This window comes from Anthonomus grandis, chromosome 18 (assembly GCF_022605725.1).
Source record: "Anthonomus grandis grandis chromosome 18, icAntGran1.3, whole genome shotgun sequence".
Taxonomy (NCBI): Eukaryota; Metazoa; Arthropoda; class Insecta; order Coleoptera; family Curculionidae; genus Anthonomus; species Anthonomus grandis.
This window is the reverse complement of record NC_065563.1, coordinates 7,747,677-7,765,623: the sequence shown is the minus strand read 5'-3', so window position 1 is coordinate 7,765,623 and position 17,947 is coordinate 7,747,677. Positions and strand designations below refer to the sequence as shown.

Below are 17,947 nucleotides of genomic sequence, written 5' to 3'. Positions count from 1 at the left end.
AAATTCTTTTCAATGAAGCTTTAAAATTATTAACCATTCAAATTTTTTTATTTTAATGGGAAGATTATTGTATAAGTTAATTGGTAAAACTAATGGGCTGTTTGATTAATTAATGTTTGGATAAATCCAAATTTAAGTTAACCCTAGTGGGTACCTCAAGACAAAGAATAGACAGGTTACGCTTTATATGCATGACCGAGTTGAAAATAAATAGGCAAGGAAATGCCATAATTTTCAAGTCTGGAAAGAGTGTTCTACAAGAAAATGTATAAAGCTTAAATAAAATAGTTCTAATTATTTTTCTCTGGGCTGTAAGAACTTCACCACTTCTAGAACAGTTACCCCAACACATATGACAAACATGACTGGACATAACCACAGTAATAAAGAAGTATCAGGCCAATATCGATTTTATTACGTAACTGCCAGATCACATATGGCAAACTACCCAACGGTTGGCACTTTAAGGAAAGTTCTATTTTTACGTCCGATTTTTAGGCCTTTTAATTATTTCTTTTTAATATTGAGGTAAATTTATTGAATCGATATAGATACTATTTTCTAATAAAGGAATTTACGTATTTTTTTGGTGCAAGGCTTCCCTGGAAAAATGTGCCTTTCCACTTCGAGCAGAACCAATCTTTGGAAAACGATATCTATTAATACAAACTCCAGCAGGTCAAATTGATGGCTGGTAAACCTGATTAATATGGTGTAATGGATTTAATGCTGTAAAATTTATTTTTCGAACTAGGCGCCATTAGTTACTTAGTTCGCTACACTGTGAGAAAATAAAAATATTTAAGAATCCTCCTAGTAGTCCAGTCAATCTGTCATTTCAAAAATTGTCAATTTGTGAAGCCCATTAGTTTATTTACAGATCAACATGGCTAATGAATTTTCAAATAAAACATTTGTGTGCCGTTTTCTTTCAATCACATTAACAACTATATGAATAATAATAAATGCCGTTTTTATTTAAAAATTGTAAACTCATGGTATTAGTTTAAGAGAGCAATGCTATTTTATCTAACCATCTAACTAAGATAACGTGCACCTCAAAATAACTGTGTTGCTATGAACTGAGAAACAAGTTTTTTAAAGGTATGCAGGACTTTCTGAAAAAACTGGCTTATAAGCTAGAGTAGAGAGATGCATTTAGTATATCTCTCCTAAAATCAACCATAGGGATGCCTTAAATAAAGACGTTCAAATTTTTTACCGTTGCAGCAAAATTTGAGACAAAAATGTTAAAGTTTCTCTAAGCTGTATTATTTTTTTTAAGTGACTGCCAATAAATTACATTACAATACAATCTTGACATATAAAGCAGAATCTTGCTAATGAAAACTAAATAATTTACCGTTAAGCATATAAAGAAGTTTAAGTTTTGGCATAAGCACCCTGAAGTTAATGAGATACGTGTTTATCAAAGTTTAGTTCCTTATCAATCCATACTTGAGAGAGTGAGATCTAAATAGTATAAATTTTGGTTTTGAGCTATTAATAACAACTTTATGAGCCTTAGACATTACATAGCCTTAGAGTATATATAGTGTACAGAACCAGCTATATCTTCAGAGGAAGACGACAAATTAATTTGGGTATCATCCGCATACTGATTAGAACGACATTTTTCTAAATGCCTATAAAAATTGCAAATGGGTATAGAGCAAATAAAAGTGGACCTAAAATTAACCTTGGGGAAATACCACAGTTAACACTTAAATAATAAGACACTATTGATAACAAACCCTCAAAATATCATCTTATATATGCAGAAGAGTAGTGGTAATGCTATGCCCAGTTCGGGTTCGTGGTAATAATTTTATTTGCTTAAGATAAGGCTTTATCTGATCAGATATAACTCTGTTAAGAATATTGGATGATGATAATGGCAAGACCCTCTAGAATTATTTATTTTTAGTATAAGAATATCATCAGACAACGTCCAACAGTTTAGGAATTTACAATAACTTCATCAAGTATGTAATAAGTTAGTCATGGCTTTACTAAGAACAGTATTTTAGAATCAACATTATCAACCCAGGTCTGCACTTTTTCATTTTAGAAATTATTTTATCAATATCAGTACTAGTTATATTGGAAAATTTAAATGAATAAAAAACATTTGGATGTTTATTATTAATTAAACTGTTATTAGAAGGATCAGTAATATTGAGAAAACTTTAAAACAGGGCAAAAATCAGCATTGAAGCTTTTTATTTAACATAAATATTTAGATTTCGCAAGGTTTTCCAAAAATTAGTCAGTTTAAGTTTAAAAGACCTTTTCCATCCTTGCCTGGAAGGCGGTTTTGCCACACGTCTCATATTTTATCATATGATTTAGTTCACATATCGATCAAGGCAAAGTATTCTCAAACAACAATTCCTTGTCATCTTTTTTGGATCATATGGCAACAACGCTTGCTCCACTACACGAATTTTAAAAATTATCTTGTACTAGCATGCTTTATAAAAACAGGCTTACCAACAGAGCAGTGTTGTCACGCATTTCTTTTGTTTACCACATATTTTCTTCGACATATTAATAATATTAGTTAATTTACATACCGATCAGGGCAACGAATTTTCAAACAACAAATCTGTTGCTTGTTGTTTGAAAAACTGCCGCTTTTTTTTCAATTACATAGCAACAACGCTAACCCCTGTAGTTGAGAAATTATTTCAATACTTCCATGCTCATCGGGAAGGCGGTATTGCCTTACATTTTATCATTTATCTATAGACAAATCTATTGCGCTCCTTTTTGGAACGAATTCTTCCGATTATCATTTTTTCACAAGCAGTGTTGCCTCATGATTAAGTTTACATATTTATAAAATAATTTAATGTACATATTCGATTCGAAACATATAGAACCATTCGAACCATACAAGTAGGGCGATTTTGTTCCTCGTTAATTCTTATGTGGTTTAGTAAACATATTAATAAAGCCGTCGAAGTGCTAAAATTTTTCCTAAATCCAGATTGGCAAACCGGAATTATATTAAAAGATGCGGAAAAACTAAATATCTGATTATAAATATGTTTCTCAATGACCGTAGATATAGCTGGCAGTATACTTATTGGTCTTAAATCTGAAATTTCCTTCCTGAAAAATGCGTTTTTTTCACGAATTATTACGTGTTTTGTATAATTTCTTAATTGTCGTAATACTGCAAATCTGGGTTTGATTTTGATTTTTGAAATTTTTTATACGCACCGTCTCTTAATTCTATTAAAAGTTTAATATTGTCGGTGATGCATGGGCAGAATGGCTTATTTTTCCTTATTTTAGTTTTAACAGGAATATGCTTGTCTAAAAGCATGGTTATGTTTTTATTGAAAAATTGATTTTATCGTCTATATTTTTTAAATAATAAATACGTTTCCATGGAATGGCTAATCCATCCGTGATAAAATTGTTGTAGTTTAAATTATTGTAATCTCGAAACATATTCAAAAATAGAAAAAAATTAAATTATGATCGGATATTATCTCTGAAATTGGAATCGATTGTGATTTTTTTGGATATTAATTGTTTTTCTAGATATTATGAAATCAATAAGACTACCATTACCTGCATTTAAGTCTATTCTGGTAGGTTCAACAATATTTTGTGTCAAATTAAAACTTTCCAAAATAAAACTTATCCTATTACTATACAAATTTATTTTCAAGAAGTCAATATTAAATTCGCCCACCAGAAATATGTAGTCATAGTTTATAAACAAGGATTCAAGCATTTTATTCTAAATCATTTAAAGACGTTGGTATGCTCTTTGATGGAGGGCAATAAATTGAACAAGTGCGAATGATTGTTTTTTAATTTTAAAAGCTATTCCAAGGCTCTCAAATAAGTCTGCTTCATGATTTATTTTGACAATATTAATGTTCTTTTTTAAATACAAAGCAATTTCTCCTTCGCGCCCCTGTCTACCCGTCTTAAGAGTCGATAGCCAGGCAGATTAAAGCGATTTGTTTCTGTGTTGCCATCTAACCATGTCTCGGTAATAGTAAAAAAATCGAAAGGACATTGAGATAGATAGTAAGAAAATTCTTCGAAACTTGTATTTAAGGATCTTATGTTTAAATGGCCTACTATTAAATTATTCAAAGGGCCTCTGCTTCGAGTCATCCGACCTTCGCCGACTATACAAATCTCTAGCCATTATCGATCAATAGTTTCCCTGTGTTCTCCTGTACAGGAGAAAAAAATAAATACTTCATGGTGCTAACCAAAAACATAAATTCACCTCCCATAAAGAATCCCTACAAATTTAGGCCTGTCTAAGGAACAAGCCGCTAAAAAAATATTTTTTTTTCTTTTTTTGATAGATTTTATTTAATTTCGTAAGGCACCTACATAAATTCTGTATCACACACATACAGGGTGTCCGGAAAAAGGAGGCCAATCCGCCGGCCATATATAAAGTGGACCAAAATAATGCGACTTTCGTTATGCCATTTTTTAATTGGGCGCTCGGTATTCAATATACAGGGCGTCAAAATGAGAAATATAAAATTGTTTTTTTGAAGTAAGTCGAGTGTTTTATAAGATATTAAATTAAAATTTGGTGTGAGGAGGTTTTTTGTAACGAGAAATTAAAATCCGTTCACCGATTTGTTATATCTTGCAAAGGGCGCTACCTGCGGTATATTGCTTGTGTTAAAAATACCAAAACTTTTTTGTACCACTGTATAATAAAGTTCTAGTAAAAAATTCTAACTATCCAATCTTTTCTTGTAAAAAAAGTATTCTTAGTAAATGTCGGCCTGACAATCTCTTTATTAAATATCTTAATTTAATAATGAAGATACTTCTTTCTAAACAAATTGGCTGACCTCGGGCACCAGTAACTATTTACGTACTGTCAAATTTAAACGCTTCTAATGCTCTTAACAAGTTTCTCAATTACCCCTAAAATAAATCTACATTTTTTAATTACATATTTGTATTTGGTGTGTTTTCTTACAACTTGATATGGTAAATTCAAATTTAATGTTACGACGAGGGTTCTCACTACATACACGGTTTTTTATACTTTAAAGGGTAATAATTTTCTTATGGTTGGTTAAATATTTAAAAAAAAAAAAATTATCTATCTTTTTCACGTAAAAGAGATATCTTGGTCAAAGTCGCTACGAGCCAGCGTTTTCGAGATTTTTGGAATTAAAATAATAAATGCATTACATTAACGTTTTATTTTATATTTTTTATTACAAAATATTCTTTATTTAGTGAAAAAAAAATACCCAAAGTCTTTACGACAAATATCTACTTTTAAAAAAGCCACTTGGTGGAACATAAGTTAACAGTTGTTCAAAATGTGAAACTCTAACATAGACCAAGAAATGTACCCTTATCCGAAATGGCGGATATGGTTTTGATGTTTGGTAAGTTTTAAATATTATTGTAAATAGTAATTCCCTTTCAATTCTCAACTAGAAATATGCCCAGACATTCCCAAACCGATTTCATTCCAAAATAAAATATTTTTTGAATTTGATTAACGTTGATGAGAAATATTGGGTAAACCGAGACACATAAAGCCTTATAACAAATTATTTGCTGGTGGCTGGTGTCTGGTTTTACCTGAACCGAAAATTTGGTAATTTTGCAATTACATTTAATATAATAATTCAAGATTCACTATAGTCAATAAATTGCAAAGTGAGACTAAAAAATGGTCAGAAAAAAACGAAACGTCATTAAAATAAATCTCAAAGTCTTTTAAAATGGTTGGTTGAAATATTTGTCAACATGATAAAAACCCATCAAAAATTAGCCTATTTTTCATATTAGCCCTAAATTTTCCATAATTTTTAGTTTGCCTAATGCCATTTGATATATGGATGATTTTCACACAGAGTTTTTTTTAATTTTTTATCTCTGTTCTCCTAGATAGGAAATAGGAGCATATTATTATGTCATAAGACTTTTTATTGGCATTTCATGCCCAGTATGTAGAAAAAAAATGTTTTGACTCGATCAACTGGTAAACTTTCCAGCCAGTTTTAGTGAAAAACCGAAAAAGTGCCAATAATTTCTTTCTGGTTCGTTTTTAAACAAAAATGCTAAAAGACTTTTTTTTTGACTTTTAAAAGGGGCATCCATTGCAAAAATAAAAAAAAATTAATTCTCAGTACTTTTTGAGAAAATTGCCATTTTTAGTTTTGAGTTTTTTATGATTTTCTCCCAGTGTATGGAAAATAAAGTTAAAACTTCTTTTTCCATGCATAGCTGTGATTATTCCTAGCAACTTTTATCTTACCCGAATGTCGTGGATGCATAGATTTCTTGCAAAAAAATAGAATATTAATTTTCTACTTGTTTTCCTATGGAAATAAAAGCTTGTGCCATAGGACGTTTTTTATTAGTCCTTTATGATCCGTGTACTTATCCAAATCGGCATTTCAATCCTATGACTTTCATCCTACTATACTACTATACTGCCGTTGAACATACGTGTACAATATTTTACGAAGTCAACAGCTTTACCCATCTTTTACCCGATGATCCCGAGGCAAGACTTAATATGTGAAATGAATAATAGAAATGTGGATTTTATAAGGACGATTCTGTTTACTGACGTAGCCACGTTCACGAGAAACGGCATGACAAATATCCATAACGCACACATATGGGCTGAAGAGAATCTAGGGCCATAGTTGAGACACATCATTCAGTAAATTTTAAAGTCAATGTGTGGGTGCAGGTGTTGTGGATAACTTTCTCTTAGGACCTGTCATTTTACCAGGTTATTTGATTTGAGTTGATTCTCCAAAAAATACTGCCCGATTTGCTTCTAAATTTAAGACAAAATCTTTGGTTTCAACTCAACGGTGCTCCGGCTCATTTTGCTATAGATGTTATGGAACAAATTACATCAAGTATTTCCTAATCACTGGATTGGTCGGGGTCAAGATGCTCCGGTTCCGTGGTCACCTCATTCGCCCGACCTTACACCTTTGGATTTTTTAGTCTGGGGATGTATGAAAGACTTTGTGTATATGGTTCCGATTTTAAATGAGGATCATTTAAAGTGGTTTACGGTTTGAAACCAAATATTTTTCAAAGCCTTAGATTTTTGGTAATAAAGAAGGCTCTTATGTGTGTACAAATGAATGCAGATCACGTAGAACAAATAATTTAGGGTCATTATTCTTTGATTTTTATTATAATAAGTAACTTAGCATTAATTTAGAAAAAACAATTTACGTTTATTTTTTTAACTTGTTAAAATGTATCTAGATTTTAAAATTAAGATATCTAATAAACGGACTCTCAGGCCGACATTTACTAAGAAGTGTATATCTAAGCATATAATAAATAATATAATTACAAATAAAATACCAACATCCCCGATCTGATTTTAGTCGGTAATGATTAATATATCATAAAAAAACAAAAACCCCTATATATGCCCTTATTCATTAAAAAAAAAACAGGCTTACCAACAGAGCACTGTTGTCGCGCATTTCTTTTGCTTACCACATATTAATAATATTAGTTAATTTACATACCGATCAGGGCACATAATTTTCAAACAAAAAATCTGTTGTGTATTTATCATTTATCTATAGACAAATCTATTGTGCTCCTTCTTGAAACGAATTCTTCCGATTATCATTTATTCACACGACGTTTTTGCTGCCACATTTTTCCTGCGCTTACCTATTCTCATCTGGCTGGTTAGTGCTGCACATCATCTCTATAGGTTCATTTTTGACGTTATTCTCATTGCTATCGCTGTGACACCGTGAAAGGGGATGGGTGGGTGAGGGGGAGCATGGGGAGTTCTCTCGGTCCGTACTGCTAATGCCATTTCCTGCAATAGAAAAGGACAACTATAGACTCTTAATTCATATACAGCGATTCCGAGTGGTACCTTCAACGATTTCCGATTTAGTCAACGGAGACGAATTTATATTCAAATTAAGGGCGTTATTTTTCATGGCACTGGGCGAGAAGTCGGCGGGCTGAGTCTGAGGCGGATTATGTGATAAATTCAATTCGTTATTGTTGTTATTTCCTATAATGTGTTCTGATCGGGCTCTCTTATGGTCGGTTTCCGGATCGGACGATATCCTTCTGGAAAACATTTCCAAACGTTACTTACTGTCTGCCTAGGATTATGTCATTCATTTACCTGTCAAATCGTTCTCGTCTGTACTGCATTGCCGCCCTCCTTAAAAGCTGATTGACAGTGGCTCCATGTGGGGGGGACGAGGGGGACGTAAATAGGGCATCCTCCACTAATTTATCCGTGTAAGTGTGATGGTTGGGGATCGGGGGAGTGGGGGGTGCTTGGTGTTGCTGTTGAGATCTTATTAAGCTTTGTACTTGTGCTAACTGGAAATTACAAAAAGATGACAAAAGAGAAGAAGAAGAATAAGAGGATTTCTTACCTGTTCTCTTCCATCTCCATGTTGCTGCGTAAGTCCGCTGACCCTTAAGACTTCGGCGGTTTTAAGGAAAGAAGACAGAGATCGTTGATGGACATTTACTTCTCCATGGTAAATGAACTCCACTAGGGCATGGAGGTCGGTCCAAGCAACATCTTGGAGTACTATCACAGGGTGCTTACAGGGTGTCGACTAAAAAAATTCATTATATTTGGGTATAAATAAACGGTCCATTTCGCAAGCTATTTATAATCTAAAAAATCTATTGTTTAACTATTTATGTGCCAGAAATATTATAATTATTATTCAATAGAAAAAAGTTAATCGTCTTTGCAAGATTAAAGCCACGCGTCCCATATTACATATTGTTCTAGGTTATTCAAATATCGAATTGAAAAGTTTCGATATCGTTGCGGTAATGCGAGCAAAAAAAATCATATTTTGTAATAGATAAAAATAACCTTTAGTTTTTTTATGGGTTATAAATGCGGGCTTTAATTAAAATTGCAATTGCGATTACGCTATCATTGCTAATACAATATCAAGCAATGCAGCCTTTTAACGTTAATTTATGAAAAAAGCCGTTGAAAGTTTGGAAATTTTAGGCATATTGGTAACGTCGCGACTACGTTCTACGACTACTGAACTATTTTGGACTTTTAACAAGAGATATACGGCAAACTTTGCTTAATATTATACTTTCCAGTTTATGGAAATGAAAAAACCCCTCTTTAAAAAAATAAATATTTATTATTATTAAGTATTGCTTTGAACTTTTAATAAAACTCGTAGCACATCCTTTTTTCAATATCGTCGCCTTAAAGTGTAAATCTGCTAAGTCCATTTTTGGCTAAAATGCGTTTTTTCGAAAAACCGGCAGCACTATATATTCTACGTTGATTAGTTAACCTGCCAACTACAAATGTGTAATAATAATCCTTATTTTATACGATGAGAATGACAGCTAACTTCCGCCGACTCAAATCCACTTTGTAAACACCATGTACACTTTCAATGGTGATCTTGTGAGAACGTGTCGCAATTGAGTTTAATGTACATTCTTAATTTTAAGTTACGTCTAGTATTTTGGGCGTTTGAAATAGTTGTTAAAACATTGTCATCCAAATTGCATGCAGCAATTATTTTTTATTCAGCGGTAATTATCGTTTATTATTTTAATAGGACTTGCCAGTATTTCTTAAATGTTTTTTTTTAAATATCATGAGGAGAAAACAGTTTTTCTACTTAACAAAAAACTTAAACTAAATTAAACTAAAACAAAAAACAAAATTAAATATTATTATTAATTAATTTTCTTACAATTAGACAAATTAAATAAAATATAATATTTTAGTACAGCAATAAGTTACTGTTATGGTATTTACTTTTATAGAAAAGCGTGTTAACCACAATAAGCAATAAATTGTTTGCCAAAAAAAATTAATATTTATGTATCGGCCAAACAGCAAATGAAACCGAAGACTCAGAGCCGGAAGAAGACTCTGAGCATAATACTTGGGAGTATTCTTTTGAGGAAAGCAGTGGTGTACACTCAATTCCCCTGTCGTTGGAGTTATCAATGGATATATCAGACTCTCCCATAAAAGAAAATCAACCCTTTGAAAATTTCCAAATAGCCGAAAATGTGCAAATTGATTTTATTGACGAAAAGGGGCAAAAATTAGATAATTGTGAAGAAGTTATTGTACAGAATGAAATTCCTTTACTGGACAACTTAAATGAAGCTCCTCGTGCTTCTACATCAGGAATCAATCATATTAAAAAACAATCCAATATCTACAATTTCTGATATTTCCGATGATGAAGCTAGCAGGTTGGTACTATATTCGGATTCCGACTCAGGCTCATCTTATAGTTATCCGACAAAAAGTAAAAAACGTAAAAAGCGCTTTCAAGTACAAGAATCAACGTGGTCTGCTGAAAAAAATAGAAAGTTAAGTAAAGGGGTCAAAGTTACTTGAAATAAAAATGGAAAATAGACCTATGACAATCCAAAAAAACCTCGTACAATGAAGGAAAGGTGAAAATGTAAACTAAACCCTAAAGGAATGTTAAAATGCTCTGCAGTAAATGAAGGTCAAAGGCAACTTATGGAAAATGACTTGGGCGGAAAAAAAAGTTTATGTAAACACTCTTGTCTTTTCTATGCCACCTAAAATACACAGAAACCGACAAAAAGAAAATGAAAGTAAAAGGGGACAAATCCTTCAATATTTTTTAAGAGTAGGAGAAGAAAACCTTAGAGTTTGTAGGACAATGTTCATTACCACTTTAGGAATAGGTCGCTGGACGATACTCCATTGAAAACGGTCTTTTCATTCCCGTTCGCCTAATGTTCAAAGAGAGAAGTCAATGGAAGGTCAAAAGAAGCCATTCGAATTGCGTCGTGAATGTTTACTGCAATTTTTAAAATCATTGCCAGTCATGGAGTCTCATTACTGCAGATGAACATCAGAAAAAAAAACCTTTTAGCTGAGGGGCAATCTAAATAAAGTCTTTATGATTTTTACATCAATAATTGGTGCGAATTAAAAAATGTGGAGCCGCTTTCTATAGCAACATTTTCCAAGGCTTTTGAAGAACAAAATTATACCATTTTTCACCCGAAAAAAGATCAATGCGAAAAATGCGTTAGTTACAAGGTTGGCGACATCTCGGAAGGTGAATACAAGAGTCACATACAAAAGAAAAATGCGGCACGGGAGGAAAAGGAAAAGGATAAAAATACACAAAAATATTATGTATTTACGGTGGATTTGCAAGCTGTGCTAATGTGTCCCGTATCTAAATTGTCTACTTTATATTATAAAACAAAACTTCAAGTGCACAATCTTTGTTTTTATAATTTAATGAATTCAGACGCTTATTGCTTTCTATGGAATGAATCTGAAGGTGAACTTAATGCTGAAGAATTTGCAAGCATATGGTTATTTTTTTTAGAAAAAAAAAATTGCCAAATATTACACCTCCAGAAGATCCTAATGAAAAAGTCACCCTTATTATATATTCTGATGGATATGCATACCAAAATGGCAACTGCACTATGTCGAATCTTTTACTTAACATTGCTATTGCCCATAACATTATAATAGAGCAGAAATATCTTGAACCTGGACATACGCAGATGGAAGTTGATTCTGTTCATGCTAAAATTGAGCAAAAGCTTTAAGATAGAGTAATTAATATACCTGCTGATTATATTTCTGTTTGCCAACAGGCAAGAAAAATTCCTGCGCCGTATGATGTAAACTATCTTACTTATGACTTTTTTAAAAGTTTTAATTGTGTGCAATATTATAAAAAAATCAGACCTGGTAATGTTAAAGGAGACCTGAAAGTTACTGATATTTACTGATTACAGAGTTGATTAAGTTACAGATTAAGTTACAGAGATACATGGCGGAAGAAGATATTTTCTATAAAATTCATTTTTCGGACTCGTGGGAAGTTCTTTTACAAGGGAAAAGCCGAATATCTAGACCATATTTATGGGAAGATTTAAGTCCACTTTACTTGGAGAGAATTAAAATAGCTTCCCGAAACTATGAAGATCTACAAGCTATAAAACAAACTTTGCCCCGGGACTAGCACACATTTTATGATGACTTGCCCCATAAAACAAAGTAATTTAGGATAAAATTATGTTAAGAATATACTATTATTTTTCACTTATTTTTTACTTTGTTAATTCAAATAATTTTAGTATTTTTTTGTAATAAAATATTAAACGATTACTAGTATTTTGGTTTTATTTAATATTAAGGTATTAATTATTATTATGGGGATAACCTGCCAAGTCCAGCACAAAATGCAAACCTGCCTATTTTTATTTATTAACTTAAAACAGTTTGTTATACACAATTTTATATTGTTTCTATTATATTATTATTTATTTAATAAAAACCAATAAAACAAGGCAAACATAGAATAATTTAGGTAAAATATAGTTGTTGATTTAGGCGGTTTTTTGACTCTCCTGTAAAATAGGTAAAATGTGACTTGGCAGGTTTACACTTTAGGGCGACGATATACTACTTTTTATCTCATGCAAATACTTCCATTAGTTTCTACGATTTTGAACATTGAATTTAGTCATTACTTTAAGGTGCAAACCGCTTCCTCGGGCACTAGTCCATAAAAAATCATATTTCTAAAAGTATTGCTTGTATACTATTTTGGACTCTGAATAAGACTTGCAGTCCATACTTTTTAAATAAACTTATTTTTATTTCATGGAAAAACTTTTACTGGTTTCTGAGATTTTAAAAATTGAAATGAGCCATAACCTTGAAGTCCAAACCTATTCCTCGAACACCACTGCATAAAAACAGTCATTTTTCTAAAAGTACTATTTGGACAATTTTGGACTTTATAAGAGACTTGTAACATATAGTTTTCTAAATATTATACTTGTTTCATGAAAATACCATCACTAGATTCAGAGATTTTAAAGTTTGATATGAATCATCAGTTTGAAGTCAAAGCCTGTTCCTCAGACAGGAATGCATAAAAAAATTGATATTTCTGAAAGTATTGCTTGGATTATTTTGAACTCTTAACAAGACTTGTGGTTCATACATTTCTAAATACAGCATATTTTATTTCATGACAATACCTTCACTAGTTTTTGAGATATTGAACTTTGAAATGAGTCACCACTTTGAAGTAAATTTATTGCTTCGATATCAGTGGATAAAAAGAAATCATATTTAGTAATGTTTGGACAATTATGGGCTTTAAGATAATACAAGAAAAAAATGAAAACTCTAAGTCTCAGTCTCAAAATATTTTTTTATGTATTAATCAGGTAACATGTTTCGCTAATAAAGCATCATGAGACCTACAATAAACAGAAAAACACACTGATTGATCTCGGTGAAACACCAGACCGTTAACCACTCGGCCAGCCCTGCTTACGTATATTAGAGTCAAAGGCATATATGCGTATCGTGAGCAGAAACAAGAGGTTAGATAAGATTATTAAAGAAGTCCTGGCTCAAAGGTGAAAACATCATTAACGCATGTCAAAATTGGACTCTTTTTGGCTTTGGTGATTTCCATTTTCTCCAAGAGATCCAACTTTCTACCCTTAGGGCATTCGAAAACAATGGAAACATTTTGAGGGACGGCAAAACTATGACACGTTGATAATAAATGGTTAGCAAATGCTGACTTAGTTTCTGTGGTGTCGCCGTCCCTGAACTAATTAACGAGGCTTAGGTGTTCCCGTATCCTTGTGGATACTCTCCTTCCTGATTGTCTCACATAAACAGCAGGGCAATCCTTACAATTAAGACAATATACACCCGATTTAGATAGAGGGTCACTTTTATCCAACGTCTTTACTAGGTTCTTTCTTAGCGAGTTAGTCGTTTTGAAAGCTATGGGAAGGCTGAAAGGCTTAAAAAATGTTGCAAGTTGGTTGAGAAATGCCGCCGAAATAACTAAGGCATCTAAAATTATTATTGTTGGTGATGTTGTTCGGTGGGTGGACGATGTGATAGGACAGTTTATATTTATTATAAAATTTGTAATATAATTTGTTCAAGCTGTAAAGTGAGAAATTATTTTTATAATATTATGTTCTTTTTGAAAAGCGTCTTTGGACAGAGGTAATTTAAATAAACGGTAGAACATTGAATTAAAGGCTGCATATTTGTGTTGATAAGGGGAATTGGAGTTAAATTGGATTATATTATCTGTTGCAGAAGGTTTGCGATATACTTCAAAAGAAATACTGTTATTATTTCGGTATAAAAGAAAATCTAAAAAGGATAATTTTCCGTTTGTCTCTCTTTCCGGCGTAAAAGAGATCTGATTATGAAGGGAGTTAATAAATGACAAGAAATCTAATAAATCATTCTCGTCACCAACCCACAACACGCAGACATCGTCCACGTACCTTTTATAAGCTCTCAAAAAGCCCGCAAAACGACTTTTCATGATTTTCTCCTCCAAGTGACTCATGAAGACCTCGCTCAAAAATGGTGAAAGACAAGAACCCATGGCGAGACCAGATTTTTGCCTAAAGAATTGATCATTAAATTTGAAGAAATTTTGTTCCAAAACTAATGATAAAAGTTGGATAAGATTATCTACCACCAGTTTTGGCAAAGTACAATGTTTAGCAGGATCTTAACCAATGTTAAACAATCTGACGAGGGTATGCTAGGGAACAAGTTCTTTACATCTAAGGAAAGCAAAATGGCATTGTTTGGAACATCTATTTGCTTTAGATAATTGGAAAATTCAATGGAGTTTTGAATGGAGAATTCGTTCCGAAAATCAGTTACTTCTCTTAAAGTATTGTTAAGCCAAGAGGATAATTTGTAGCAAGGAGTTTACGAAGGGAAGTACTGGTCTTATCGGGTTCCCGTCCTTATGAATCTTAGGTAAGCCATAGAGCACAGGAGTACGTGGGTTCATAGGGTATAGGTTAGATTTAGTTATAAGAGTTATAAGACATCGATCTAGAGAATTCTTAAGTTTTGAGAAAAACTATTAATTATTTTTGATCGTAAAATGTTTTTGTTAGGAATATTAACAGACTGAATGATGTTCTCAGCCTCCACTGCCAGGACCTCTCTAGTGTTTCGATTTATTTGTTGCGAAAAATTAAATTTTAAATTCAATTTTTCGGGGGTAAAAGAAACCTTAGATAAATTAAGAAAACGTTTATGAAATAAGTTACTATTGCTCCTACCCAGCTCCCGCTTCTGCTCTATATGGTCACGACTCTTTGGTCTTTGTGAAATTCTTAAGTTGTACAATTTCTTACTAAGCCTACGGTATGTATTGGCACCAAAATCTTCTACATCTTCTCTCAATTTAGAATCCAAGGATAGAAACTCCGCAAAGAACAACGTTAACGTTAATGTAAAATGTAAGTACTTGAGTTTAAAGTTGATTCTGTTAAGTGTTTTGTAATGTTGTTTTATTTCCTCCTTAATCCATATCCGTCTTCCCATGTTTAAAGCTCTCTGTAAACATAGAGTGTGTGAGCCGCATCTGATGTTAACGAGCTTCAGCGTTAAACCTGATTTCAGGCAACTTTGCATGAACCAAATTTTCAGTAAAAGGTTCTTTCTTGTAATTAGGTGGGATCTGTACAGTCGGACAAGTTTGGCTTGACAAGCATTTTCAAATTGAAAGAACTCCATTTTTTTTTCTCTAGTTACGTAGGTCTCTTTGAGATAATGGACGAGTTCTTTCAATTTAAGATAATAAGACTTGTTGTACATGCGTTTTTTAATATAACACTCTTTATTTTATGAAAATACTTTCACTAGTTTCTGAGATTTTGAACTTTAAAGCAGATCATCAATGCATAAAAAAATCATATTGTAGTGGTCACCCTGAAGTCCATACTACTGCATTAATTAAGTAGTTAAAACTCTTATAATTTAAGCACATTGGCAATGTCGCGCGGTTCTTTATTACATGTTATAGCTTGCTTTGGCAAGCCTGGATGCATCTGTGTATTAGGCGATTATCGACGTTGCCTGATTGTAAGAGTGATAAAATTTTAATGAATTTAATTAATATAATGACATCCTGTATTTTATGTTAAAAAATTGTTTTCACTCTGGCAACGTCGCGTGCTATTTTTAATCTTGTTTTATAACTTAGGCGCATCTTAAATTTTCATGAATGCATCAAAGATTGTCAACGACGTTCCCAGCTTGTGCAAGCAATAAGTGAGTGTAAGAATGTTTTTGTAATTTTTGGATTAATTGCCGTAAAAACGAATTTTATAATAAGTTATTTAACAGTAAAAACGCTTTAAGAGACAACATCTCCTCTTACTGATACGCACTAACGCATGCTTGACGTACGCTCGCCCCGCTTACTCTCGAATTAATTAATCTGAGTCATACGTTTGGAAATTTTTGGCACTTTGGCAACCCCGAAATTCGTTTTTACGTGAGCCCGAGTAGTTTCTCGACGTTGCCAACTTGCGGATGTTTTTCTGAGTTTTAGGGAAACGGACTTACCTTAAGTAACTCTCGAAAGTAGGGACTACAGGCCGACAAAACGACGCGATGCGCCTTCAGGCTTTTACCGTCGCACGCGAGCGTCACATCGACGAAATCCTCGTCGTCACGGAGGTTCTCAAAAGCGGAAGTGATGCTGCTCTGGTAATTGTTCCAGCGCAGACAAAAATGTTGAGTGTCCACCATTGTCGTCGGTTTTTATGCTGAAATCAAGTAAAAAAATTTATGTGAGGTTTATACAAAAAAAAAATGATTTTATAGGAACATCCGGTATAGTGCCATAAACCATTCTAACAACAAATTTTTATTTATTTTTTAAGTACTGAAATGCAACGTGTATGATTTACCAATAAACGTAACCTTCAGACACTAAAACAAACAAATAGTTGTTGTTTTAGAAAAAGAGAGTCGATTGCAGTGTCAAAAAACCCATCCGGCGAGAGTTATTCCTTGAAAAATGATTTCATCAGGAGATTATTTAGTTTTAACGGTCTATTAGCCTTAAAGTGTTCTAGATCGTAAATTATTACTTGGATAATTTTAGACATTAATTAAAATGTATACAGAATACTTTTCTGAATATTATGTTTTTTGTTTTATAAATGTCCTTCAATTTGTTCCTGAGATTTTAGACTTTGAAGTGAATGGTCACCTTGAAGGCCCCTTCATCGGAGACCACTGCATAAAAACATTATTATTTCCGAAAATATTTCTTAAACTAGTTTAGATTTTTAATAAAACCTATAGCACGCACTTTTCTTAATATTTCACGTTTGGTTTTATAAAAATCTCCCTATTAATTAACGAGATTTTGGACTTTGAAGTCAGTGATAACCTTGAAGTCTAAACCTTTTCCTCGGGTACTACTACATAAAAAAAAATAATATTTCTGAAAATAGTATTTGAATATTTTGGACTTTTAATAATATTTATAGCACATTTTTACCTTAATATTATACTTTTCATTTCATGGAAATCCCTCCATTAGCTTTTGAGATTTTTAATACTGAAATCAGTAAACATCTTAAAGGCCAAACTTTTTCCTCGTATACCACTGTATGAAAAAATTAATATTTCTGGTAATATTGTTTAGACCACTATAGTCTTTTAATAAGACTTATACTATATTATTTTCTTAATATCATACTTTTGGTTTCATAAAAATCTGTCAATTAATCTATGAGATTTGGGACTTTGAAGTGAGTGATCACCTTGAAGGCCAAACCTCTTCATCGGACACCGGTGCTTAAAAAATTATTATTTCCGAAAATAGTGCCTGAATCTATTTGGATTTTCAATAAGACTTTTAGTACATTTTGTTCTGAATATCACACTTTTAGATTTAGATAAATTCTTCTTAAAGGCCAAACCTGTTCCCCTGACACCACTGCATGAAAAAATTGCTTGAAATTTTCTAAAAATATTCCTTGGACTTGAAATAGGAGATTTTTTCCTTAATATCATATATTTCGTTCCATGGAAATCCCTTTATTAGTTTCTGAGATTTTGAACTATGAA

The 17,947-nt window shown here is 32.4% G+C and overlaps 1 protein-coding gene across 4 annotated transcripts in view; it reads right to left on the bottom strand.

Annotated features, from left to right (window-relative positions):
- LOC126746992 (broad-complex core protein isoforms 1/2/3/4/5) overlaps positions 1-17,947 on the bottom strand; it is a 117,230-nt gene that overhangs the window by 58,691 nt on the left and 40,592 nt on the right. For 3 of the 4 annotated variants that reach the window (XM_050455457.1, XM_050455460.1, XM_050455458.1), the window contains exons 2-6: positions 16,430-16,632; positions 8,418-8,606; positions 8,159-8,361; positions 7,898-8,097; positions 7,684-7,837 (exon numbers count right to left, since the gene is read on the bottom strand). In XM_050455457.1, coding sequence (XP_050311414.1) covers positions 7,684-7,837; positions 7,898-8,097; positions 8,159-8,361; positions 8,418-8,606; positions 16,430-16,615 — 932 coding nt within the window. In that variant the 5' untranslated portion in view covers positions 16,616-16,632. Of the gene's footprint in view, positions 1-7,683; positions 7,838-7,897; positions 8,101-8,158; positions 8,362-8,417; positions 8,607-16,429; positions 16,633-17,947 lie in introns of all 4 variants that reach the window. The other variant, XM_050455456.1, reaches the window with a different exon arrangement.